This window comes from Odocoileus virginianus, chromosome 11, assembly GCF_023699985.2.
Source record: "Odocoileus virginianus isolate 20LAN1187 ecotype Illinois chromosome 11, Ovbor_1.2, whole genome shotgun sequence".
Classification (NCBI taxonomy): Eukaryota; Metazoa; Chordata; class Mammalia; order Artiodactyla; family Cervidae; genus Odocoileus; species Odocoileus virginianus.
In genome coordinates, this window is record NC_069684.1 from 7,007,376 (window position 1) to 7,035,110 (window position 27,735).

The window sequence follows — 27,735 nt, forward strand, 5'->3', positions numbered from 1 at the left end:
TACACCCATAACACCCTCTTATCCTGCCGTCTTGGGCTCCTCAACCCCTCTGTCCTCACTCCCATCTCCATGGGTCAATCTTCAGGCATGGGATCTCAGGCTGTTGTCTCTCATCCAGAGGAAATGTCGTTTGCCTTCAGTCTCTGTGCTTGAGAATCCATCCTCAGCACATTTCCCTGCCTACTCCTTGTTCTTTTTCCCCTCGGAGAATGGAGACAGTAGTAGGGAACCAAGGAGACTGTGACACAGTCCCAACATGTTAATAATTGTTATCTTATCACAGCTGTTTAAAAGGCTCATTACGTGCCTTGCATGTGAAGTCTTGGACTTCGTGGGAGCCACATAAATCATCCATTCAAACACTGAATGGACCATTCAGACAAGGTGAATTGCACAAGGCTACAAAGCTACTCAGTTAACTTGTCCCAAGCCGGTCCCCTCTCCATCATCTTACCCTGAACTTCTTGGGAATTTCCTGATTATTGCATTTGTAATAGTTCCTTTTTAAGGCACAGACAAATTCCTTTTAGTTTTCCCCCAAATTTCCTAGTTCAGGGGACTAGGAAATTCTCCTACGATTCTGCCTGCTATTGCTCCATTTATCCCCTAATCAATCAACCACCATCTTTTCACCTTCCCCCATCCCCTGGCCCTGATCCCATTGCTTCAGAAAGGAGCAAATTCAGAGCTGGTCTCATTTCAGAGTTCTGCAGAAATACCAGTACTTTAGAGGAGCAGAACCTCTTTATGATACCAAGATGGAGAAGAGATAACTAAAGGGAAGAGAAAATCCTTACACAGAAAACTACCTGATACAGATAAAAACCTACACTGGGAACCTCTCTTATGGATGAAAAAGGCCTTTTTTCCCCCTTTGTAGAAGCTACAAGGTTTGAATCCTTTTATTAATTTGCTTTAATTGGAGTATAATTGCTTTAGTGTTGTGTTAGTTTCTGCTGTATTAAAAAACATGAATCAGCTCTATGTACACATACATCCTCTCCCTCTTGAGGCTCCCTCCCCACCCCAGGCCTCCATCCCACCCCTCTAGGTCATCACAGAGCACCAAGCTGAGCTTCCTGTGCTTTATAGCAGGTTCCCACTAGCTACCTATTTTACATTTGGTAGTGTATATATATATATATCCCACTTTGTCAATTCGCCCCACCCTCTCCTTTCTGCACTGTGTCCACAAGTTGTTCTTTATGTCTGTATCTCTATTCCAGCCCTGCAAGTTGCAAGGTTTGAATCTGACCCAGAGATTCATTTTTGTCTAATCCTGGAAAGGGAATTTTGATGTGAATCTGTCCGAGAGTTCAGACCAATCTAATAGGAAGAGAAAGGGCAGTTGGGGTGCCCACTGGTGGGAGGAGCTCCTGAGCTCGGCCCTGGAGGCCTCAAGGGTTTGGGGCCCCTCCGATCGTGCCAGAGAGCAAGAGAGAGGAACTGGGGTGAGCAAGTATTGTGGCTTTGCTGTTTCCTGTTTCAGCAAGGCTGCTGTGCAAAAAAAAAGACAGTACCAGGAAGGGAAATGCTCAGGGGGCCCCGAGCCCTGGATTGAGATCTTGCCCCTTTGGAGACCACAGCCGAGACCTGCCCAGGAGCTGGGATGTTTTCCTGAGCTGCTGGGGTTGGAGCCTGGAACCTCAGGTAACTGAGAAGGAGGAGGCTTCTGCATCCAGGTTGGGGACCTCTGACTCTGGGGTGGGGCAGAAGACGCTGTGTCTGCCAGTTTCCCTGGGTTGAAGGGGGAGACACCGTCCTCTCCGGTGGTTTGAGTGCTGGGGGTGGGGAACCAGGGAAGTGGCCTGGAAGTGGCCAGGAAGTTGGTCTCCAGAGGGCCAGCTCCCAGTGTCCTCTGCTCCACCTGTTAGATGAGACGAGCCGGGAGTCAGACGACTGAGGATACAGGCTCCCAGGGATGGGCCATACATTTCACAGCTCCCTGCCCCACAGGGACCCCATAGCACCCAGCTGCCTTCCCAGCGGCGTGGGTGCAGGCCCTTTGCTCCTAGCTCATGCTGAGAGCTCTGGACTAGGAAGGTCTGACCATTCATTCATGCAAGAGGCCACTCATCACACATGCAGCCGGGAAGTAGGAGCCAAGACCGGGAAAGGCAGCGACAAAGCCCTGTTCAGTGAGGGCAGCCTCCTGACATCCCCAGGGGCACTGAGGACAGCCCCCCGAGCTAGTACCACCTCTTCCCAGAGCTCCAGCTCAGGCCTGTCAAGCTGCCAAGGGCTGCCTGGGCAGTGGCCCAGTGACCTTTCTCTGAACCACACGGGGACCAGTTCCTTTTTTCTCCCACAGCCCGTCTCTGTCAGTCAGCCGTCCACATGGCTTCTTATGTTTAATAGTTGAGACCTCCCAGAAAGCTGGGATGATTCTACTCAGCTATGCCACACCAAATCCCCCCGCTGTGAGAGACGGGGGTCTGGGAGGGTCTCCTCCTTCCCCGAGCAGCCTCTTCTACTGCCACCCCCAGTTTGGGCAACAGGTGCCAACGTCTGACCCCCGGAAGTAGGGCAAGGCAGCCACGTGTTTCCACGGACCAGTGCAGACAAAGCCCGTACACTTATCTGCCCCCAACAGCCCTCTGCTCTTCACGGCCAGAGGAGGCAGGAATGTTCTCCACAGTCTCCTCTGTGAAGCCTGAGGGATAACCTGGAACCATGCAGGGAGGGGATCTAGCACCCCACCTTTTAAAGGTGGGAGGCAGGCAGGCCGCACACCGGTTCTTTACTCACTCTCCTTTGCCTTTCTGCTGGGCCTGAGACGGTGGCTGTTTCCAGACCACAAGGCAGCCCTTTCTCCCTGTAGCCCACACCCAGAAGTCAGATGAAGAGAGCAACAGTTAAATATGGTCTCAACCCAGAACCAGCATCCCTTCCAGGGGGTAAACAGTACCCCTCAAAGAGGAAGGGGGCGGGGGGGTTGGAGGACTGGGCATTCTGGGTCCTGGAGTGCTAGCTTAGCTTGGAACCTCTGTCTTATAGCACTGAGTCTTCAATATCCAAGATCAGGAGGACGGGAGTAATAATAATGTCATTATAAAAAGCTAACATTTATTGTGTGTTAACATCCCTGATGCTTAGCGTGCATTTTCTCTTTAAGCCTCGTAACCTTAGGAGGCAGGTTCCCACTTTACAAATGAGGAGACAGAGACACAGAGACAATCAGTAGCTTTTCAAAAGCACAAGGGTGGTCGGTGGCAGGGCCAGGACAGGAGTCCACACAGTCTGAGTCCATGGCCAGGGGTCCTTGCCTCCCCCATCTACGGCAGAATAACCACAGCCGATGGCCTGGGACACCACAAGCATAGCTTCTGAACATGGAGTTTACCAGCATATCCAGTCATTCATAATTTAATAGGAATGGGCCTCTCAGATCTTTTCCTAAGATTAAAATGGGAAAGTGGTAGGTGAGAAGTGAAGGGGACCCTGCAGAATAGGAGCGAGGAGGAAAGCCGACAGACAGGGGAGAGGCCCCCAGGGACAGGACGAGCGGATGGGCACTGACAGCCTCACCGTTCTGCCTGGGGTCAGCACTGCCCGAGACCAGAGGATGCCCGCTCCACTGGAGAGTCAGGCACCAGAGAGTGGGCAGGGCCTGACCACGAAAGACCCTACTCAGGGTGTGAGCCTGCCCCACCCATGACCCCCAAGAAGGAATGGCATGATCCCAGAGAGAGAGCAAGAATCCTGCAGAAAGTTCCAGACTGAGCCAGGAGGCGCAGGGAAGTGCCAATGATAAGGGCAGAGAGGCTGCTACCGGTTGAGTCTGTTTGACCTATAAAAAGACCCAAGGGGCCAGAGTGGGCAAACGACTGCAGGCTGAGGCTGAGGAACCCTTCTCTGACCTACGACGCAGGAACTAGGTTCCCAGGATGGTGGGGAGTGAGGCTGTGGATGGACAGAAGCAGCAGCTGTAAGGGGAAGTCCCTCTCCCTTCATGAGTCTCTGGGCTGCCTCCGGGGACCAGTGGAGACAGGGACCAGAATTTCCAGAGCTCAGAATCCATCTCAGCCAAAATGAAAGTCACTCAGTCATGTCCAACTCTTTGTGACCCCATAGACTATACAGTCCATGAAATTAATTCTTCAGGCCAGAATACTGGAGTGGGTGGACATTTCCTTCTCCAGGGGGATCTTCCCAACCCAGGGATCGAACCCAGGTCTCCCACGTTGGAGGTGGATTCTTTACCAGCTGAGCCACCAGGGAAGCCGTCAGTCCAGCCCCAATTTGGCGAAGCTACCAGAGGGTTCTAGGAGAACAGACAAAGTTGCACAAGGTAGATGAGGGGAGTAGGAAAGAGATCAGGGCACAGAGAAGGAAGAAGGGGCGAGGGCTGGGGGTGGTGTGAGTCAGCCGGTAAGGTCCTGTAAAGGCTCAGCTAGTGTGGCCTCTACACCAAGCCTGCTTCCCTGGGGACTTCTGGTTACTGAGTTTGTTTACTTTTGTTTCATTTTTGAAACACAGCCTCATTTAGGAATAGCCCATCTGGTTGCTGGTTTTGATGACACAACCTGGCTCTGGGCTAAGGAAAGCAGATATGCCACCACATTTAGCCCTAACAGGGAGGTGATCCTAAAAAGCAAAAGAACCCTCTGCTCAGAGAGATACTGAGCTGAAAGCTCTGAGATGGCTTTTGGCCAGTAACGCACAGGTGCTCAGCCAATACTGATTTGGGTTGATCTGAACCTGAGGGTCAGAGCTCAGTTTATTGGGCCAGGAGTGGAATGTCTTAAGGGACCGATGTCAGGACCCCATGACTGGAGGCAATAGTGCGAGGTTTCCGTCCTAAACCACACAGAACCAGGCTCACAAGGCAGCTGCTAAAGGCTAAGCAGAGGGCAGTGGGTGCTGCTTATGGACTGGCTGCACCTTGCAGGGTCTGGCTGTCCGTCCAGGCCTCGAGAAAAGTCACTCACCTATTAGTACTTTAGTAACTAGGCCAAGAGAGTATAAAAGTGCTGGCCTTTCTTTTAGACTAGGGAAGAGGGAGCCAATTTAACTGCTTCTCTAGAAGTTCCTGGAAAAGGCACACGTCCGCATCTGCCATCCAAAGGGCTACAGGTTTTTAGTGATTTTTATCCATTATTTCTCATGTTCCCCTACCTTGGAGACAGGCTGAGATGTTCGGTCAAGGAAGAAGTGGCAGCCAGAAGAATCTCGCCACTTTACAGAAGGGGAGGCACAGACCGGAGAAGAGCAGAGATTAGTCGAGAGATTGGATCCAGAAGTCCTGAATCCCCGCGTGACACCATCCCCGCCTGTTTTCAGCCCACATGTATGGGCCACAGTGCTATTTCTGCCCCCTCATCTAGAGAGGTGGTCATTTTTCTGCCCATCTCCTGACCCCTCCCCTTTGCCTCTCTCTTGGCACTGGGCAGACCCGTGCAGCTATTCCAGGAACTGGAAGCCAAGCAGCAACAGGTGCTCGGGAGGTCATCATGATCGGCCCAGACCCCAGGCCTGCCCCTGGCTTGGCCCGGTGGGCTGAGAGCTACGAGGCTAAGAGCGAGCGCCGGCAGGAGACCCGTGAGAGCCGCCGCTGCCGCCCCAACGTGACCACTTGCCGCCTTGTGGGGAAGGCCCCGAGGACCCAGCAGAGGGAACAGCTCCGGAGAGCACGCCAGCAGCAGTTTTTCAGACGGAGGAACCTGGAGGTGGAGGAGAAAGGCGAGGCACAGAGCCCGCCGGCCAGGGAGCCAGGCCCCTCCAGGAGGATAGGCCAGGCCGCTGACCTCAAGGAGCCCTTGTCTTGGGCCAACAGGATCTCTTCCCTGAGACAGCAGGTGGGCCATGTCGAGGGACACGCTACCCTGGAGCAGGTGGGCTGAGGGAGCAAGGCAGGTGGGTGGGCTTGAGGTCACTGAAAAGTGATTCAAATGAAGTCCCTCCTTCCTCAGTCATCATAGAGTCTCCCTTAGCCAGTTACTTGTTCAGATATTTTTCTTCTTGTGTTTTTTTTTGGTGGGGGGGCAAGGGGGGGCTTGTTTACCTACTTTTTATTGTTGTTGTTTTGCACTTGCCTTTCAGGAAAGAGAAAAATAATTTTCAAAAAATTCCACAGCTTAATTCCTAGTATTCATTCCAATTCAGTCTATCTAGATATATCTTCTACAGCGCTCATTCATCATTGTTCAACAAACATTCACTGAGTGCTTATTGTGAGCCAGGGACACAAGCCAGATCTTCTTAATGTCCCCCTTGAATCACACACACACACACACACACACACACACACATACACACACACATTTCTTGTCTTCACTCTTCTATAAGGCAGCTGCATCACCCACCTTCTCTTGGGCCATCCCAATTCAACTAACTTTGCTCACTGAAGGCTGTGTCTGGTTCAGGAAACCTTAGCTGCCCTAGCTTCTTCAGACCACCTCTGCTCTCTGTGGTCCTTATGAGGCTATAAGTCCTCGAAGATTGTGTAACTCTTAGAGGGCCCATCAGTCTGGCCTGGGAAGGAGCAGTGTTGACAAAAAAAAAAAAACAAGGGTATGTTGAAATGAGCTCAGCCAGCAAACCATCTGTGTCTTCCTATCCACGCTGTGAGCATGTGGACAGTGGGGACGGGTTCTCTAACGTCCCTGGAAGTGCCTGATATTGTCCTGTCCCCAGAATAGGTGTTCTGTCAGGCTTTCTTAGCCGATGCATCTGTTATCTACCACAGGAGGTGCTGTTCAGGAAAACAATCCTTGAGCCCAACTGTAAAAGAAAACCAACGGTGTACTTTCTAAGGCAAGAAGCTTTCTGAATGATTTGGTGGAAAAAAAATAATTTTAAGGAGAAAAAATAAATAGATAAACACACAGTTGCCTAAAGAACTCCTCCTGAACCTGTCAGTTATGTAAGGCTTATTGAGATTTAATCTGCATGACTAGCGGCCATAGGCATTTCTTAGCCTTTTCGTGTTAATTACAAACATAGAATTTTTTTAGTTTTTAGTTTGTAGGATGAAAATATTTACAAAGCAGGCTGATTGTGACGACTGCTACACATTCCTCCCTGTTGCTGCCTACTTTACCTTCTCTTCACGCGACCGTCAGCCATCTTCCAGCTGGCACTGAGAGGAAGGCAGTCCTCTTCCCTGAGAGGAAGGCAGCCCCCTTAGAATATGGAAGGCACCCTGGCGACCATCTGCTCCAAACTCATCACTACACAGACAGGAGACGGAGACCAAGGAAAGGCTGGTCCCTGGTCCCCCTCACTCCCTCCTCAGACCAGTTCTCTTTCCACTGCGCCATGTTGGCTGTGTAAGGGGCTGGGATCACGGACTTGAGAGAGAGTCACAGGGGACCTGGTAGCTCAGATGGTAAAGAATCTACCTGCAATGCGGGAGACCCTGGTTCAATCCCTGGGTCAAGAAGAACCCCTAGAGAAGGACATGGCTACCCACTCCAGTATTCTTGCCTGGAGAATCCCATGGACTGAGGAGTCCATGGAGTCGCAAAGAGTCAGACACGACCGAGTGACTAAGACTTTACACTTTTAACTGGACACCAGCCCCGCTCCCCATCTGCCTGGCCTGAGGAGGACCTGATCCCACCAGCCAGGACCAGGGAGGGCAGGAGCAGGGGGAAGCTTGGGGCTGTGAAGTCTAGAATTGGTTCCTTTGGTGTTCTGGACCCGAAACTTCATCACTGGCTCAACTTTCTGCAGTCAGCCGGAGAACCCTGTTCAAAGACGCTCTATCTAGGCTCGCAGCAACACCCCCCTCCCCACTTGCTTTCCAGGAGTCAGGGACCAGTTCCAAGGTCTTTGCAACCCAAAACCATCCTCCTTCAGGCGCCTGGAGGGATCCAGCTGATCACCTCACCACCCAGGCTGGAGACCTTCCACCACAGGCCTCTCCCATCAAGAAGGCATCCAAACACCACCGTGGTAAGAGATTCCCTTCCTCACTGGGGCCTGCAGAGAATCCTGCCATGACTGTCTCAGCTCGCTGGCAGTGGAGAGTCCCTACCCCTCCCCACTTCCCTCACTGCCTCTCCCATGCCTCCTGAATCACCTTATCCCCTCCCTCTCAGGCACTCAGACAAAGGCAGGAGAAACACAGTCAACAATCAAGAATGATGCCAGTCAGCAAACCAAGTGAGTACCTTTCATGTTCCTGGCCCCAGCTCCCCCACAGCCCATCCATTCCTCTCTTCTAAGCTTTCACTTGAATACCCTCCCCCAGAATGTGGGGTGGAACCCAAGGAACTTCCACATCCATCTAAATTAAGAAAAAGGAGGGCCTTTCCCACCGTATTGGCTCTCCAGAAGAGATGAGAGAAGGAATCAATACCCTGCCCCCTGACATGCCTGTTTCTTTGATCCACTGCCATTTTTGTTTTTCTTCTCTTCCAGTTATGGAGTTGCAGTTCTAGATAAGGTAAGAAAATCCTCATGGTGGAGGTGTAGAATCACATGGTATCTAATCTCCTCCAAGCTCTGGAATTCATTGGTAAACTCAGCTGGGATGGATGGGGCGTCCTCTCCCTGGATGAGCATAGACAAGGAAGCCTGGAGGGACCCTGAGTCCAGGAAGAAAATTCACTTAGCACAAGCCAATCCTGGCTCGGGTTCCATGTTCTAGGACTTCGGGGAAGCCACAATCTTCTTAAACACCCTTTTTCTTTCTCTCTAGGAAATCATCCAGCTTTCTGAGTACCTCAAAGTAAGTAGTATGAACTCTCCCCTTAGCTCCTCCATCTGTCTGCTCTCCTCCAGGTTAATTTTAACCTGCTTGCATTTTGCACCTCAGGAGGCCCTACAAAGGGAGCTGGTTCTAAAACAGAAAATGGTGATTCTCCAAGACCTACTGTCTACCTTGATACAGGCCTCTGACAGCACTTGGAAGGTAAGGGAAACCTTTGTTTGAACAGAGCTCAGTGGCTTCTACATGCGCCTGTCTTGTTCTTCTTTCCATACCAGTGCAGCAAGGGAAGGCGCTTTCTCACTACGGAAGAGGCGCAAGGTAGGGTTAGACATCCAACATGTCACAGTAGATACATGGGAGAGCGTGGCTGAACCCAGCGCATCAGCTGAGGACCACGTTGCCACTCACCCAGGGAAGACCCAGAATCAAAAGGGGCAAGAACTTCCTTTTTTTAATTTGTTGGAAGAAAAATAAGAAGGTCTCAATACACTTCCTGTTACTGACTGTGGTAAATATCAACTATTTTTGTATGGGATTCATATCAATATTAACTTTCAGCCACCATGGACCTACTTTTTGCCCCAGACATGAATGTGAAAGCAGGAAGAGACCTAGAGATTATCTAGTCTAATTTTCTCATTTTGCCCCTCAGGAAACTGTCAGGGAAGTCAGGTGACTTGCTAAAGTCACAGTGCTAGTCAGAGGCAGAACTGGAACTAAATTCAGACCTCCTGATTTTAGTTCATTCGTCCAACAAATATTCACAGATCATGTTCCCTGCACTGAGCACTGGAAATAATGAGATTAATCAGACAGGGTTCCTGCTTTTAGAAAGCTTGTGGTTTTCTCAGGGAGACAGATGCCTAAACAGTGAAGAGATATGAGAAATAAAAGAAGTGTTTTCAGGATATAGTAGAATACAGGGGAGAACCAGGTAATTATTTATAATTATATTTCAAGGCATTGACTATCCATATAGTATTTTCCAGGCAAATGTGGCAACAAGAACTATATTCCGGGCAGGGGATACAGCACAGGCAAAGAACCAGAGGCATGATATAGTCTCCAGCTTTTTATCATCGCGACCCCTTTAAATCCTTTAAAAAATCACTGACATCCAGGGGCTTCCCTGGTGGTCCACTGGACTCCGCTCTTCCAATGAAAAAGATACAGTTTCAAAACCTGGTTGGGAAGCTAAGACCCCACATGTAGTGCTATTATTAAAAAATAATATTAAAATCCAAAGAAATTTTATATTTACCATTTAGAAGTAAAAACAGGAATTTTAAAATATGCAGTAAGTTTAAAATAACAGTGGACAGATTACATGGGAACTTAAATTATATATTGTTTGAAAAATACTTTTAAGTGGTGAGAGAAGTGACACTGCTTTATACTTATACAAATCTTTTTAATGTCTGAACCGAAGACAGCTAGATCCTCATGTTTGCATCTGCATTCGATCTGTTGTTAATACATTGTTTTGCTGAACTATATGAGGAAAATCTAACCTTACACAGAAATACAGTTGGAAAAGGGAAGACCTTGCAGATCCTGGATTCCCGGGGGTCCTTGGGCCCCACACTGAAACTCCTAGACTGCAGTGTTCAAGCAGTTTGATGCCACCAGAGCAGAAAGCCACAGGTGCACAGACAGAACACACAGCCTCAGAGGCCTCTGTGAACATCTGACCGTCCACGTATATGGCTGTGCTTAGAAAGTCATCCCACCTGGGACAGGAAGGCGTGGGACAAATGTGCGAAGCCTGCAGTGATGTCAAAGAGATTTCCAAGGCTCAGCCCGCCCTGTTCCCGTTGATCATCATACCTGGATTTGGGTGTCTACATTGAGGGCTCCCGCTGCTTGAGGAAGTGGTTTTCATAGCATAGTTCCCTGAGACAGACAGCTGTGCATGCCAGGTGCTTTCCGGGGCTGACCTAAATGAGACTGTCTCATTCGTTTATTCCACAGACGTCTGATAAGTCCCGACTATGTGCTGGGGCGGATGTGGCAGGCAGAGAAGGCAGTAAACTTCCCACAGCAGTCAGGAAGAAACAGACAAGTCGTCAATAAACCTAACTGCAGCGTGCTCAGGCTGTAACAGCACTTTCTACAAAGGGACCCAGGCAGAAGAGAAGGGAGGGATTCTTCCGCCTGTGGCAGAACAGGGTAGGCTCCAGAGGCAAGGGACCACTTTAGCTGTGTCTAGAAGGGCTGAGGAGGAGTTTACCCGGACAGAGTGAAAGTCGCTCAGCCGTGTCCAACTCTTTCCACCCCATGGACTACACAGTCCATGGAATTCTCCAGGCTAGAATACTGGAGTGGGGAGCCGTTCCCCTCTCCAGGGGATCTTCCCAACCCAGAGAATCGAACCCGGGTCTCCTGCATTGCAGGCCAATTCTTTACCAGCTGCACCACCAGGGAAGCCCAACCAAGACAGAAGCAGGAATGATGAAGGGGGAGAGAAAGTAGAAAGGACACCGGTGCTTACCATAAAGCAATCTAAATGACTACAGGCCTGGGAGTAACAGAGGGTGGGGCAGGGCCGAGTGTGACGGAAATGAAGGGATTGTGTCAGAGGAGCTTCAAAGACAAGACCTCAGAGAGGTCTCTATGGCTCTTAAATATTTTCTGCTGAGTAGGCTATGTCAAACTTAAATAGTCATGGATTCCCTTTTAAAGCACAAGTGTGTGTGTGTGTATCATGAGAATGCACGACACCCCAGTCTGAGAAACACTGCTGCAGGCAGTAAGCAGGGTAGCAATGGAACGTGCTTGCCTCAGGTCTGAAGTCCTACACTTAGCAATGTCCAGCTCATCCTGAGAAGCAGCTTGTCCAGTGGCTGTGGAGTTGTGCTCACTTAGCAGCATATGTACTAGGGATTTCCCCTGCAGGTCCGGTGGTTGAGACTTTGTGCTGCTAAGACAGGGGGGCGAGGGTTCGATCCCTGGTCAGGGAAGCAAGACCCCACATGGCCAATAAGTAAATAAGTAACACAGCCGCGGAACTGAGTTGAAAGTGATGGATCGATCAGCTCTGCATTTTAAAAGGTTCTCTGACAACAGTGAGCGCTCGGGCTCCCAGTGGGTGCAGGAGTGGGGAAAGCTCTCCTAATATCCTAGGTAGGACACAACCAGAGCTTGGGGGCGGGGAGGATTTATTGAGAGACATCTCCAAGCAGACAGGAGAGCAGTTTCTGCTCCACTCCACACTCCAGCAGCAGGGGAGGGTGCAGGGGTTCCTCCGGGCCGTGGTTTACTCCCTCCTTCCTCCCCAACTAATACTCACTCTTCTTGTCTTCCTCCTCCCCACCAACCCTCAGCTTCCTGTTTTTAAGAAAAATCATCTCAGATTTTTCAGTTAACTGCTCTTGCTGCCCCCCAAACAATTCACCCCACTTCTTCAGCAGAAGGACAGTCTCAGACTGCAGTATTGGGGAAAAGTAATGGGAAGAGTGTGGCCAGAACAGGGACTCCGACTTTGAGCTATGTTCGGGCCTTCGTTTCCATTTGGCCTCCCTAATTTAAATGCCCAGCTTCACAGGCAGCTCCCCGCAAACTCTGTTAGAACACCAGGGACCAGCTCCCTCTAGTGCCTCCAGCCTCCAAGCTGATGCTGAGCCTTTTGGATGGGACAGGCCCTGGGGCACGGCAGAGACTCCTGAGCTGGGCCCAAGCTTCAAAGCTGAAACGATTCAGGTGGTAGAGAAAGTGAGCCCTCAGTACTGGGCAATACAGACCCGAAGCAGGACACGCTTGGGTTTTAAGTTCTGCAAAGTGAAACTGAGATCTTGAGATGCCAGTGCAGCAGGGGATTGGCCCTAAGCAACCTCTGCTAGAACACAGAGACGAGAAGTGGGCTGGTGCTTCTGCGGTGAGGTGGTGGTATTTCTGGAGAGAGGTCAGAGGCAGGGGAAGCCAAGCAGAAGCAGCAGGACCTGAAGCGCTCAGACCGACACCAGGTGTGTATGGCCCCCGCCTCGTTCCCTTTTACAACAGGGGCTATTCTGCTCTCTGAAACTCGGGTTCCTGGGATGCAAGGCCCACAGTGGCCTGTAAAAAGTGCTCTTTCCCCGTACTGTTACCACTGGGCTTGGTACAGGGAGACTTAGGGCGTGGACCAGGAAACTGCACGGCCCATTTGCAACAACTTGGCTGCAACTTTCCTGCCTGACTTGGGGAGTCTAGGAAGGCGGAGCTGCGGGTCAGAGATGTGTTCAAACCTCAGACGTGGGTGGCCCTTCATCCCCACCGAAGGGGCTAGCCTGAATTGTCTTCTATTGCAACATGAATGGAAAAGTAATCTGGGGTGCGGTTAACATAAAAAAACAGCTGGAAGAGGCAAAAAGATTGGATTAAAACCATGCTAAGGAAGGAGAAAGGAGCTACCCAGAAAGAGTAGGAGCCTGGGGGAAATGTAAGAATACCGCCACGGACTTGTTTTCTTCCCAAACTACTGCAAGATAAACCTTCAAGCTCAGTGGGTTTGATTGCATTCTGCATAGTAAGAGTTTGTTGTTGCTCGGTCCCTCAGCCGTGTCTGACTCTGCGATCCCATGGACTGCAGCACGCCAGGCTTCCCTGTCCTTCACTGTCTCTCGGAGTTTGCACAAACTCATGTCCACTGTGTAGAGGAAAACAGTCTGACGACCTGAAGTGCGGAGGAGGAGCTGGGGTGCTGGGCAGAGGGAGTCGATTTCAGGACCCTCGGATTAACAATGAACAGGCCACTAAGGGGAGTAACTCTTCCCAGTCCCTCCAAAGCCAGGAACAGTGGAAGTCTTTGTCCATCTCTTTATTGCTCCCAAAGCCCTGTGGTTTATTGTAGATGCCAAATCCCTGACTCTCAGCTCTCACACGAGACATTACGAAAAATATTAACAGCAGAAGGCAGCTTGAAAAATTATTTTTGGCAAAGCCTTTTTGCTTTTGCAAGACCCAGCTGAGGAATACAGGAAGCAAAAAGGGGGGGGGGGCGCCCCTTGGCTCCCTGGGTTAGAGGAATCAGCCAAAAGATCAAAACAGGAGCTGTGAGATACCACTTCCTGCCTCCCCCAGGTGCCCCGAAACTCACTGAGGAGGACAGACCACAAAACAGTCTCCTCTGGCTGTTACAGACCAAAAATGGTACAAGAGTTGGAAACGGCCAAGCCGCACGACTGAGGGGCCTTGGCGACTCAGGCCTGAGGAGAAATGTAATTTCTAGACCTCACAAGTGTCCCACAGGGCCTGGCTGGAACAGCCCAGGGAAAGGCTGTGAAAACCAGTTACCACTAACGAGACCCACGGCCTTTTCTCTGGGAAATTGGCATCCACGGCATGCCACACACACACACACACACACACTCACTGGGAAATTGGCATCCACGGCATGCACACACACACACACACACGCACACACACACCCTTAAATCACACACACACACACACACCCTTAATCACACACACACACACACACCCTTAAATCACACACACACACACACACGCACACACACACCCTTAAATCACACACACACACACACATGCACGCACACACCTTAAATCACACTCAGGGCTGGAAAAACAGAACCGCTCCGTGGGGACAAGGGAGCCATCTACAGGTGGGGGAAAAAACAAAGCAACAAGGAAGCTGTAACTGCCGAGCAGAAATACTGAAAAACAGAGGCAGGAACAGGTCTTCCCACCTGTCTTTCTCCACGCTCACCCTTGAGATTAGCGTCCCTCTTGGTGTGTCCAAAACGCCACCAGACCGACGCAGCTCGTGAATAAATAAAATGTGGCTTTCTGGGAATTCCTCTTACCATCGCAACCACACACACATACAAAACCTGCCTTTACACCCTTGCTCCCTTTCCTGCTTTCTTAGAAGAATTTCTCATCTTCAGTTGTGTGTGTGTGTGTGTGTGTGTGTGTGTGTGTGAGCATGTGTGTCAGTGTGTGTGTGCACATGCGTGTGTGTGTGTGGGTGTGTGAGTGTGCGTGTGTGTCAGTGTGTGTGCACGTGCGTGTGTGTGTGTGTGAGAGAGAGTGTGTGTGTGTGTGTGTGTGTGTGGCCAGGAGGGGACAGTACTCATTCGCTGTGTGTGTGAGTGTGTGTGAGTGAGTGTGTGTGAGTGTGTGTGTGCGTGCGCGTGTGTGTGTGAGTGTGTGTGTCAGTGTGTGTGTGCACGTGCGTGTGTGTGAGTGTGGGTGTGTGAGTGTGTGTGTGGCCAGGAGGGGACAGTACTCATTCGCTGTGTGAGTGTGTGTGAGTGTGTGTGTGTGCGCACGCGCGCGTGTGTGTGTGAGCGTGCGTGGCCAGGAGGGGACAGTACTCATTCGCTCTGTGTGTGTGTGTGTGTGCGCGCGCGTGTGTGTGTGTGAGCATGTGTGTGTGTCACTGTGTGTGTGCACGTGCGTGTGTGTGTGTGTGAGCGCGCGTGGCCAGGAGGGGACAGTCCTCATTCACTAGGGTTGCTATAACAAAGTATCACAGACTGGGTGGCTTCCCCAGCAGGAATGTGTTTTCCCAGAGTTCTGGAGGCTGCGAGTGTTAGAGTAAGCTGTCAGCAGGGCCGGGTTCTTCCGAGGCCCCTCTCCCCGGCCTGCAGATGGAGGCCGTGTCCCCGCATGGCCCGCCCTCCGCGCATCGATGTTCGAGTCTCCTCTTTCCATGAGGACACCAGTCATGCTGGGCGTGGGCCCACCCCCATGACCTCGTTTTAACCGAATTACCTCTTTAAGGACCTTGCCTCCACACACAGTCACCTTCCGAGGTGCTGGGGCTTAGGACGTCGACATCTGAATGCTGGGGGGCGCAGGATAGGAGCACACAACTCAGACCACGTCGGGGGTAAGGGAGGGAATGCATGCTCCCCCGGGGAGAAGAGACCCCTTTAGTCTTCCCGGCCTTTAGAAGTAAAGGTCCACGTACTGGACTGAGAGGAGGTGAGGAGCAGAGGTGCCTAGACAGACGAGGGAGAGAGCTGATGAGGGAAGACAAGGGGAGCTTAGAATCTATCCTTCAAATGGGCCCCTGCAATGACACCCTGAGCCATGTGATAGAAAACTTTGAGGTACACAGGTGACTTTGGGGAACAGTCTGATCCTTCCTTCACCTATTCCAGAGAAAGAGGAAAAGATGCTCTTCTTTCCAAACATCCCTTGCCATCTTTCGCCCCCGCCTCCCACCCCACCTTCTAAAGGAGCTCAACTCTATTGTTTATTATAGGCAGTAGGCTGGGAATACACAGCAGAAGTCTCTGCGTGCTATACTTTGGCCCAAACTCACTAACTCATCCCATTTGTTCCAGGGCCAGCTTAATGAAGACAAATTGAAGGGCAAACTGAGATCCTTAGAAAACCAGCTGTACGCCTGTACCCAGGTAAGCATTCCGGAGGCCACCTCTAGCCCAGGAGCCTGAAATTAAGGGAGACAATGCTTGAACTTCAGGCCTACTCCGGAAACGTCACCTGCTAGAGATTAATGCATGCATCCTATTCACCCAATTCTGGCCTTTACCATTTTCACTTTGGTCTCCAATTCACTCTCTCTATCCTCCTCTCCCTTTCTCCCAGTGTCCTTCGCTTTGCACCTGGGAAAGGAAGCCCAGTACCAGCACTTTGCCAGCTCCAGGAAAACCTTGCGAATACCTGGAAAAGCAGTGAGAGGCCCCTGGTAAAGATTAGCTTATCTGGGTAGCACTTCACAGGCCCTAACTTTAGAAGAGATGAATTAGATATGACAGTGAAGTCTCACAAAATGATTTTCATCCCACGGGCAACTTCCATCTAGCACCAATCCCTGGGAGAAAGTAAAAGACTGTGACTCCTAGCTTTCTGTGGCATTGTTATCCAGCTCCAGCAGTCTCTTGATTGCCCTGCTCTTGAACTATATGAGACAGAAAAAAAATGTTTTCACACTCGAGAAATGATAGATTTCTGACATGTAGGAAGATAAGAGAATGAGGTGGACTAGCTAGACTGCTCCGACTTGATGTTCGGAAAATAAGGTGGCCATGTAGTTAGAATTTTTCAGAGGAACACGGTTTATCTAGTCTATAAGTTTGCTGATTCACAGCTTTCATTTTTTTCAGCATGACCTACTTTGTCAGACTCTTAAGTAAAAATTCCAAACAAGCTCGTAAGAGACTGACATACAATCCAGGATGCTAGTCTGCTCATTTTCAGCGGGGAATAAAGCTGGCCAGTGATCAGCACAGTTACGTCCAATAACCTGGACATAGGATCTCAATCAATAACTCCTGTTTCTAGCTTCTAATGACAATTCCAAGAAAAGACCCACTCAATATTTAAAACCAAATTTTCAGATGATTCCAAAGCTAAATGGAAATGATTTCATGATGAACTCTAAATTTACATTATCTAGACTATCTCTTACCCAGTTGGGTAACCCGGAGTCAACAGTAAAAGCTTCTAGCTTTCCCAAAATCACAGGGCATAAAAATGAAAAGCATGGGAAGGCAAGTGAATTTGCAAAGCTGCTCTGCTCTGCTTTTTTTATCTTGAAGCCAGGAGAAATTTTTTAAATGCTAGGGTATTAATTTTTAAAACTTGAGAACTTCAAGTTTTGAGAACAAACTTCAGTAGAAGATTGTTCAAGTCGCTGAGGCTATAAAAACAATTTTATTTTTTTTAATGCTCTCTGCCTCAAAGGAGTTTACAATCCCTTAAAGGAGGCAAATAAGTCAACAGATTAGAAATGCCGATACTACGTGAACACCAATAAAACTACCTAATCCATAAAAAGCTGGGAGATAGACATGGTTAGTCAAGTTTGTCAGAGTTTTTAAGATTCTTGGGCTGAATCTTGAGCATAAGCAGAAGTTAACCAGGTGGAAAGGGTGGGTCAGGATACTCTAAGCAGAAGCTTTATGGGCAAAAGCACAGACTGAGAAGCGCAGTGCTTAGGGGACCTACAAGCAGCTCAGCTTGGCTGGAGCAGCATGGAATGAAAGTCTAGGCTTGTAAGAGCCATGCCAAGGAGTTTTTACTTGAACCTTAGAACACTGGAAACCAATGAGAGATTGAAGCAGGCTGTGACATGATCAGATAGAAGTTGTAGAAAGAAACCTCTAGCTGGAGGACTGAAAAGAGTTTGAAGGGAGGCAAGACTTGAAGATGGGGAGACTATATAACCCATACAATAGTATCACTAGAGTCTGAACTAAGGAGGTGGCAGTCGATAGAGGATACAGGCATGAGCTCTTACAGAGGCTGACTTGACAAAGCCTGATAACCAACTGATTCCTTGGAGATGAGACAGAAATCAAGGATGACTCCCTGCTTTCAGGTTTGGGAGACTGGGTAGATGATGCTGCTGCTCACCGACATAGGAGCAGGTTCAAAAAGATGATTTCCTCTGGGAAACGCTGGATGCCAAGTGCCTGTGGAAGGCCCCAGGGAGAATGCTCAGCGTTCCCGGGGCAGTTTATCATCCCCACTCACTTCTCATGTCACCTGAGGGACTGTCTTCCAGCCTGGAAGGCAGTCTGCCAGATTACTGACATCTCTGCCTTGTGAGCAAGGACCAATTTCTTTTCACTTCTGTATCCCTGCTTAGGGCTTGGAACACATTAGCTCCATGTGTCTTTGTTGAATTGCATCCAATTTACAGAAATACTCCCCTTGGGGAATGAAAAAGGTGCTATTAGAGATGGAAGACCAGAAAAACAGCTATGAGCAGAAGGCCAAGGAATCACTGCAGAAGGTGCTGGAGGAGAAAATGAGGGCAGAGCAGCAACTGCAGAGCACACAGGTGTGGGGACGCTCGTGACCCTCGGGGCTGGGAGCGCTGGGGCGGTCGGACTGCAAGGGAGCCAGAGGCATGAGTCCCTGGGACCCCCGACGCACCTCCCTCTCCTCTGGTCTCCCCCAGCGGTCCCTGGCTCTAGCCGAGCAGAAGTGTGAAGAGTGGAAGAGCCAGTATGAGGCTCTGAAGGAGGACTGGAGGACCCTGGGCACGCAGCACAGAGAGTTGGAGAGCCAGCTCCATGTGCTTCAGTCCAAACTGCAGGTACCAGGCCCTGGGAGTAGGGAGGTGGGGAGGGAAGGCAGGATTTAGGGGAGGCAGGTATCGATAGCCATGATGAGAGAAGATCCCGCTCAGCTGGGAGCCCCAAATCTGGGTTTAGCGAGGCTGTCTACACTGCTCATGCAAATAGCCTAAGTGTTCACTGGAATGACAGCATCCAAATGCAAAGGGCTGGACTGGAATATTCGTCAGCCTACTGCCACACCCCAACCCACTCTCTGTACCCCACCCCAGGAGGGCAACCAGTTCAGAAATGCCCACTGTTGGCACAGAACAAAAGTCACCAGCTTACTTAAAGGTTGAGTGTCAACTCACACATCTTGCCAATGTGTTTTTCAAACCATAATAGTGGATTCTTGGCATCCTCAAGGGTTTCACCATTTCCAACCTATGTTACCTCGGAGAAGTTAACTAACCACCTAAGCCTCAGTTTCCTCATCTGTAAAATAAAGATAATAATAGTACTCTATCATAAGACTGTTATGAGGATTAAGTGAGGTAATCCATGCAAAGCACTTAGCACAATCCCTTGCACATATAAGCCCTCAATAAACATTAGCTGTTGTTTTTCATCAATTTTACTTAGTTGGTTTGGAATTCTGAGGACCCACCTTTACTAAAGCAAGGATCTAGGCAACCTATTTGATAAGAGACAACAAATGAATCGTCTTATCACAGGAGAGAAACTCACTGGCCACTGCCTTCACTGTTCTCTTCCTCAAATCACCTACAAGGAAACTCTCATGAACTCCCTCTCCTTTCCAACCTTAATTCTTTGTGAAAAATGAGCCTACCCCCTCCACCTTGAAAAAATCGATAGCGTGAGAATGAGAAGTAAAGACAGAGTGAAGTCGTCTAGAAAAGCAGTGATTTGGTATTCCTGAATGTGGGCATTTACCCAAAGGAATCCCTTGTGAATATCAAAAATCTAATCCCTTATTGGTTGTTAAGCATGAGGAATAGAGCAAACTGAAGGATTTTAACACTTTTCCCATTGTCCACTTCCCTCAGGCTCCCTCTATCTCTGTTACTCTACAATTTCCTAGTTTTCTTCTTCCTTGGGATCTGCCCTAGCTAGCGCTGACCGGCCTGTATCTGCCCCTCCCCCTCCCACCAGGGAGCAGACAGCAGGGACTCACAGATGAACCAGGCCCTACGGCTTCTGGAGAGCGAGCACCAAGAGCTGCAGGCCAGGATTGAATGCCTGCAGGAGGACAGAGACCTGTGCAGCTCGGACACCCAGCACCTGCAAGGTACCCGTCCCCTTGGAGGCCTCTGGGAGCCCAGAGAAAGGGGGCTGGGTGGAAAGGGGTCAGTCTTTCATTTGTTTGTTTGGTTGACTTGGCGATTTCATTTTACTCTGACAAAAAGGCAGGGCTGTTTTAATCATCCAAGACCAAGACAGAAAGGATCCAGCCTATCCCTCTAAGCCAGAGCACAGTTACTCCCATAGCAGTCACGTGCCAAGATCGCATTCCTAATTTAAAGGGAAAGGGCAGCAGAAACACCAAGCATAGAGGTGTCCCAGTCATGGCCCCCGTCAGCTGGGAGGGGACCAAATTATACACACGCTGCTGTGCCGGGCTCACTCTTCTGCAACCCCACGGACTGCAGCCCACCAGGCTCCTCTGTCCATGGGGTTCTCCAGGCAAGAACACTGGAGCAGGGGAGGCGGGGAACAAAAAGAATACTGGAGCAGGTTGCCACTTCCTACTCCGGTACTGTTCCAGACAATACTAGGAATGTTCCTGACCCACAGATCGAGTTGGCATCTATCTCTTGTATCTCCTGCACTGGCAGGTGGATTCTCTACCACTGAGCCACTTGGAAAACCCTATATACACACACAACCCTTAACTCAGCCCACTGTTGATCCAGATGAAATCCAAGGTAGTAGGGTTCTGGTTTACCTCTTCAGAACTGGGACAAGCAGAAAAAGAGCAACTTCCACTTGACACTGGTCAGAGGCCGTGGGCTAGACAGCATCTGTTACTAATTTCCAGCCTCAGGGGTGAGCTCTTTAAGTCTTAGGTTCTTCTATTTTGGTTTGTTTTATTTCATTGGCAGATCAACTAAAGAGGTCAGAGGAGGAGAAACTCGCCCTGGTGACCAAAGTACAGCAGCTGGAGAGTAAGTCCCTTCCCAGATCCTCAAAGTAGCACAGGTGGCTTTTGGGCGTCCTCGGGGCTCCTGTCCCACAAAAGGCGTCCAGCGGAGCGGTGGGAAGCCCAGTCCTTGGCATGTCCTCTACCCCTGCTTGTTCAGACCCTCTTCTTGGGCAGTGAGGTCACAGCTCTTCTCAAGTTCCACATTAGCCTCTGGCGTTTTTCGTTTGTTTCTGCTTTTCTCCTCCACGCCCACGGCCACCACCTGCATTCCCCCCTGAACTGCAGACTTCAAGAAGTGTCTTCTAAGGTCGTTGTTTATTTTATACATTCTAATGTATCATGTACGTTTGTCACACAGACCCGTCACTAGGAATGGTTCAGAAAATAAGCTCATAATACATGTGTCTCAGTCCGCTTCACAATTACATGTCGAGGCCAAAGAGGAAAAGGGGTGTTTCCAAAGGAAAGCTGGCAATTTTTGAAATGCTAGAGAACCTGATACAATGAACAGGTCTGCTGGCTGCTGCCCACCTTCACCTCTGACGCCCTGACAGAGAAGTTTCACTCAGAAAGCAATGAGTATAAAAAGAACCAGGCAGCCACAGGGGTAAGGGAGAAAGAACACCAGCAGAAGCCCGGCTCCTACACAGTCGGGGCCGAATGGGCACGTCACTTCAAAACCATGCCTTTATTTATTCGGTACTTATTTACTGAGCCCCTACCAAGTGCCAGGCACCAAGATACACATTGAGGATATGGTAGTCAGAACTGGTGTGGTTTCCTTCCTAGTGAAGCTGACATTCTAAACAGACTGAAGTATGGAGTTTCTATGAACAAAATACGCGTCAAGTATTAACAACTGCGATAGAGGAAAAAATACAGCAGGGTAAAGAGAAAACAGTTGCTATTTCACACAGGGTCAACTGGGAATGTCCTTCTTCTAGGGTAACATTTACGCAGAGACTTAAAGGTACACGGTAGAAAGAGATAGAAGGATGGTGTTTTCGTAACAAAGCACCACAAGCTGGGTGACTTAAAGAACAGACATCGGTTTTCTCATAGCTCTAGAGGCTGGGATTCTCAGATTAAGGTGGCAGGCAGGGTTGGTTCCTTCTGAGGGCTCTGGGGGAAGGATCCATTCTAGACTGCTTTCCTTGGCTTGGAGAGGGAAATGGCCTTCTTCTCCATCCAAGAAGATGGACATGGCTGTCTTCTCCATCTCTTCACGTGTCTTCCATCTGTCCACATCTGTGTCCAAATTTCCCCTTCCTGTAAGGACACTAGTCATGTTAAAATAGGACTCTAATGTCCTATTTTAACTTATTACCTCTGCAAAGAACCTATCTCCAAACAGGGTCACATTCTGAAGTACTGGAAGTCAAGGTTTCAACATATGAATTTGGGGTGGGGGGGTGACACAATTCAACCAACTACAGATGGGAACATAGTAATTAAGGTTCTCAGCAAAGTCCTGAAAAGACATTCTGCAGGAAAGATACTCTTTACGCTAGCACAGACAAGTTCCTTATGTTTTCCAACAGGTCTGCTTCAGAACCAATCCTTACAGCTTCAAGAACAGGAGAAACTCTTAACAAAGAAAGGTCAGCAAATTTATTTCCACAAATTCTAAGATATTGCTCTTTCCTTGCCCTCCTAGAGGCAGAGGGATGGACTACATGACCCCGTGTGAGGGACTCTTAGGTCAGGGAGCTAAAGGAGCACTTTAAGGACTCATCACTGGCTCTGAGAACACTTTAGCTAGCTAACCTCCTATCCTGAGAGGTATATAAACTATGGAAAAGATTTCTACTCCCTCTGAAAACATACATCTGTATTGAACATTTCAATAAATTGATTTTGAACTCAGGATTTTATGTCAATTTTTACCCTTGACTTTCCAAGCCACACCCAGCTCCCCAGGTAGAAACTATGTCACATCCAACAGTCACCTCACTCTCAGCCCTCAAGTCCGCTGCCTCAGCTTCCTGAGGACTCACCACACATCTGGGGGGCGACAGCGCCTCCCGTACTCCCTGCATGCGGCCATTTGTTTTCCCACCACAATCACTGGGTAAAACATAAAGCGGGAATGATGATGCCCACGTAGGATGGGTAAGAAAATGAAGGTAAATGAAGGTAGTTGGTCGTACAAATTAAGGCTACAGCTAGGACAACAATCCAGAATTTCTGACTCCCAGCCCAGGGCTCTCTTCACCAAGATCAGACTGCCAAGGGGCCGATCAACCAGCTTTAACTACATGAAGATGAATTCTAGGTTATGATTGCCATTCTCACCATTTTTAAACAAGGACAGAAATGGAAAATGGAAAATGGACAGGGAAATGGAGTTATACTAAAGCATCCAGCAAACCCACCAGACTAAAAGATGTGACATGCAACCAAAGAAACTAAACAAACACTTTCTAAAAGTATCTGGCATTAAGCAGGACTAACAATACAGAGAAAAGATACCAACCTTGCCCTCAAGGGGCTCCAATTCCACTCTCTGTCCAGGCTGAGCATGCTCCCAGTGAGAGTTCTTTAAAAATCAGAGGACTGCCAGCCAGGTAGTGTGGCCAGGGACAGGCTCTTCCCTGCTCCCCCAGTCCCGTTCCCTCTCCCCACAGGGTGCTCTCAGTGTCAGGACCCTTCCTCAGAGGCGTGGGCCTCACTGTCACTGAGAATCTGGCTGCTTTTTTAGATCAGGCTTTGCCTGTGAGGAGCCCAAAGCCCTCCCATAACCAAGTGGAGCCTGAGGGTCCAGGGAAGGAGCAAGACTTGGATTTCAGAGATGAGCTCCAGAAGAAAACTCTGCAACTCCTGGCCAAGGAAAAGGAGGTGAGATGGTGACCTCAGACAGGAGGGACTCATCCTCCAGTGACAGGGAAACTGCTGGGAGTCAGACAGCAGGCATTTCAGAGCTGAAGTTGTGATCAGATGCCTGTAGGTATTCATTTGCCTGTATAAAAACGTCTTCACTTTCAACTTAACTTGTCAATCTTTTCCTTCTTTATACCAATCTTTATTCAAGGTTTTATTAAGGAGTTACCTTTCAGAAAGTCAACCTAAACTCAAACTCATTTAATAAATACATTAACTCCTCAAACTCTGTTGTACAATGAGTATCTTAAAACTTTATACAGGGTCTTTTAAATAACAAAACTCTTCCTACCTACATACTCACAAAATACATATGTCTGGAAGTATTCACATGCAACTAGCTCCCCACAAAGAGGCTTGCACTAAGATCACTTCCAGGTCATCTGTGCTGTAGGAATTTCCCTTTTGTATGTCCCCATTTACAAAGCACTTGCATGTAACAACTGTCACACAAAAGCACTTACACGTATAATACATAATATTACAATACGCATTATATATGACATATACAGTATGCATTACACTTCATGTAAAATATGCATGTAAATGAACACATGGATAAGCTAGGCGAGACTGCCGAGAGGCAAACTGAAAGCTCTGAGAAAGGCTGGGAAGGGAGGATGGCGGTACAAATGACCGAAGAATGACAGGGTAGCTTACACAGGGCCCTCTGCCCTCCCTGGGCCCTGCCCCCGCCAGAACTGTGGTGATGACCTCGGTGATGTTCTCCCCCACAGTGCAGAGAGCTGCATTCGGAACTAGACAACCTCAGTGACGAGTACCTCTCCTGCCTGCGTAAGCTGCAGCACTGTCGAGAAGAGCTCAGCCAGAGCCAACAGCCGCCCCCCAGAGTAAGAGTCTAACCTCCCACAGAGCCCGAGATGATGGCGGGATACTTCCTCCCTCCACCAAAACTTGCCCATAAAACTGCCCAGCCTGTGCCAACATCTGACCAACCTGCTCCATTCAGCTTGGTTTATACTGTACTGACAGCATAGTAACCATGAAAAGAAACACTGGCTCACGCCTCCAAACCTAATTTTCATGGGACTCTTGAGCCTGAAGGGAAAAACTTACTACTGGCTAGAGTATGAAATGGTGTACTTTCAGTCTATTTTGAGCATAGTGGCAAGGACAGAGTGAAGAAAGCAAAAGGAAGATTAACAGAGAATAGTATGATTTTGCTCAAATATTTTCCACTTTTGATTCCTATCAGTTTTTAAGTACTTGGCCCCTGCTGGCTGTGGTTTGCTGGGCCAGTGACCTTTGGTAAAGTGATTTTATCCCAAGACAGGTGGCAAAGTGACAGAGATAGTGATGTAAAAAGCTTTCTCTCCTCCACCAACCCAAGGTTTTCAACTGGGCTAGAAGGGGAAGGAGGAAGATTATTTTTGCCTGTATCTTCTCTGACCAACCCACGGCCTCTTTCTCTTTTCTCCCCTTCCCTCCTCACAGAGGCAATGTGGCCGGTGGCTCCTGATGCTGATGGCGCTGACTGCTATTGCAGTGGCAGTGATGCTGGCCAATAAGGACAACCTGATGCTCTAACTGGTGACTGCTGCCCTGGGTGAAAATCAGAAACAAGAAACTCAGTTTAAAAAAAAAAAAAATAACTCAGGTTTGGGTACTTCAAGGTCTGGGTTTTCCCAACGCAACTAAGATTTTTGACTATTTTTTTAACCTGCTGTAAAAATAAACAAATAAATTTCACCTGATGGTCTGTCCCGAAGAACTCTGTTTATTCCTGAGGCATCCTGGTCTATTCTCCCTAGTCCAGTTCAGCACAGAAATGACAAATGGATTACAGTATTCTTCCCTAGTGTCCTCGAGATACTCGCAATTGGCACTTGAAATGATTCCTATTTGCCAATCCTGACCTAGAGCTGATCATTTACCAAGCACCTTCCACACAGGAAAAGTTAAAGTCAGAGGGCCACGGCCGGCAGTGTGACTATCTCAGAGGAGATGCTGAGGTCAGCAAAGTCATTTTGAGTCCTACATCGAGCTCTAAGGTCCTTCTCCCAAGTATTTAGAATGTCCCTCAAGGACAGGAACAGGCTCTCTGGCACACTAAAGGAATACAGCAAGACTGGTGGCTGACAGCATAGCCATGAGATCCGGGCAGTGAACACTCGTAGTGGAGTCTGGGCTAAACAGTTGTCCTCTCCTTGGTTCACATCAAAAGTATAGGGGACAGGATAGCCCAGGAGGATTCCAAACACAGTACAGAGATTCCAGGCCGAGGAACACAGCCTGCTGCAGGAGATTGACAGGGATCGGTCCCTTCGCAGCCCCTGCAAATGTGTGATAATCTCCGCCACAGAGGCCTTCAAATCCTGCAGCTGGTCCAGGGAGCAGATGGAAGGGTGAGGTTGAGAGCCAGAAACATCCACAAACACTATGCTCCCAAGCAGCACCTGCTCCAAGTGCCGACGCACATGCTCAGGATGGACAATCAGGCTGTTCTCTGCAATCTCGAGGACGTGCAGTCCCTGGGTCGGGAAGCCCAGGCCCCGCAGCTCCTCCAGGTAGCTCTGGAGCTCGGCTGCCCCTGCAGAGCTGCACTCAAACAGCAGAGCTGGCTTCAGTCCCCTGGCCACAGCCAGCACCTCTCCAGCGAGATGAAGGCAGACGGCTCTGGGAGGGCCCCGTCTCCTTCCCATGCCCAGGGTCTGCTGAGCAGCTGCCACCAGGCGCTGAGGACTTGGTGTTGACATGAGATCTGGTAGCAACAGTAAGCAGGGTCTCTTTAACTAGTCACAGCTCCCTCCCCTGGGCTGCTTCTCTGACCTCCAGACACTTGAAGCAGGGCCTGAAAACAAAGCAGGGGATTATTAACACCAGCCAGTGACACGGCAGGAAACCTGCCCACAGCTTCTCCTAAAGTCTTCCAGCATCTTCCAGAGCTCATTTTCCCCTCTGCTTCGGAATGCTAACCCCGCCCAGACAAGACAGGGTCACCAATGCCACTTGATTTACTCGTTGACTTAAGTCTCCATCAGTCCCAAATTCCTGTGTCTTTCTGGCCTATGGTTAGATTTATATTCTCCCTAGCGTCCAGCCTAAGTTTGACTTGTTGTAACTTACTTTCTCTGCTCAAACTTAAGGGAGCTTAGGGCAGAGAAGAGACAGAGCAGATCTGAGAAAAATCCTGCCTTCTGAGCAAAGTTCTGGCTTTCAAAGGCACTCTTTTTCATTTCCAACTCCTCCTTCTCTTCCAGCCAAGAAAAGCTGTAAGAAGAACAATCTAATTAAACTAATACACACTAGAATGTGGCCTACCAACCATCTCGCTGCGTGCCTGCTCCATCCCGTCTACTCTTTTGACGCCATGGACTATAGCCCCCCAGGTTCCTCCGTGCATGGGATTCTCCAGACAAGAATACTGGAGTGGGTTGCCCTGCCTTCCTCCAGGGAGTCTTCTCCCCCGAGGGATCGAACCCGCGTCTCCGGCATTGGCAGCCAACTGGGAAGCCACCAAACATCTCACCGAGACATAAAAGTAAACAAATGAAACCAGCTAGAATTGCAAGAAGGTTGTAATTTAACTTCTGACGGTCCCGCCATCCCCTACTAAAGGATATCTTCGGACTCCGGGACGATGGGCTCACCTCGACCCCCACGCCTTTTCGTGAACGTAGCATCCTGAATTGTTAAATGAGACAGATTTGTCTCTCACACATACTGATACCTACGTTCTTCTACTTCCGCTGCAGGCTCGCGGGCTCAGGAACTCCTTCCAGTTTCCTGCCCCTTGGCAGGAAGACCGTGAGGCCCCCACCCTCAGCAGCAACAACAGTGGAAATTCCTCTCAGCATGGGCAAGTACTTCACTGCCTAGGGGGCCCGAGTCGGCAAGGTCGGCCTACTGCGCATGCCCAACACAACCCCAGTTCCGCCCCCTTCCGGACGTCACCCAGTCGGCTCCCGCGCCTCGCGTTAAAACCAGCCGACCGGAAGTATGGGAGCCTGAGGCCCAGCCCTTTCCGGCCAGAGAGGCGTTGGCCCCACCCGTCAGCGTAGGAACGGAAAGGGGAGGAGTGGAGGAAAGCTGGC

At 49.5% G+C, this 27,735-nt stretch overlaps 2 protein-coding genes across 4 annotated transcripts; one reads left to right on the top strand and one right to left on the bottom strand.

Annotated features, from left to right (window-relative positions):
- Positions 1 to 1,561: 1,561 nt before the first annotated feature.
- On the top strand, positions 1,562 to 25,395 carry TRAF3IP3 (TRAF3 interacting protein 3). Of its 2 annotated transcripts, none has more exons than XM_020904240.2 (16): positions 1,562 to 1,650; positions 5,130 to 5,798; positions 7,752 to 7,899; positions 8,046 to 8,109; positions 8,368 to 8,392; positions 8,648 to 8,677; positions 8,765 to 8,860; positions 15,952 to 16,023; positions 18,276 to 18,416; positions 18,537 to 18,674; positions 19,810 to 19,945; positions 20,760 to 20,822; positions 22,342 to 22,401; positions 23,502 to 23,638; positions 24,418 to 24,531; positions 25,136 to 25,395. In XM_020904240.2, the coding sequence occupies exons 2-16, from the start codon at positions 5,454 to 5,456 to the stop codon at positions 25,226 to 25,228; spliced, it is 1,662 nt and encodes a 553-aa protein (XP_020759899.2). In that variant the 5' UTR covers positions 1,562 to 1,650; positions 5,130 to 5,453; the 3' UTR covers positions 25,229 to 25,395. The 2 variants fall into 2 exon arrangements, with proteins under 2 accessions (XP_020759899.2, XP_070329976.1); XM_070473875.1 differs by having other exon boundaries at positions 1,567 to 1,650; positions 5,394 to 5,798.
- C11H1orf74 (chromosome 11 C1orf74 homolog) lies at positions 21,470 to 27,593 on the bottom strand. Of its 2 annotated transcripts, none has more exons than XM_020904246.2 (2): positions 27,292 to 27,593; positions 21,470 to 26,492 (listed from the first exon to the last, which is right to left on the bottom strand). In XM_020904246.2, exon 2 carries the CDS (start codon positions 26,395 to 26,397, stop codon positions 25,606 to 25,608), a length of 792 nt encoding a protein of 263 aa, XP_020759905.2. In that variant the 5' UTR covers positions 26,398 to 26,492; positions 27,292 to 27,593; the 3' UTR covers positions 21,470 to 25,605. The 2 variants fall into 2 exon arrangements, with proteins under 2 accessions (XP_020759905.2, XP_020759907.2); XM_020904248.2 differs by lacking the exon at positions 27,292 to 27,593 and adding an exon at positions 26,768 to 27,219.
- Between the last annotated feature and the right edge of the window lie 142 nt (positions 27,594 to 27,735).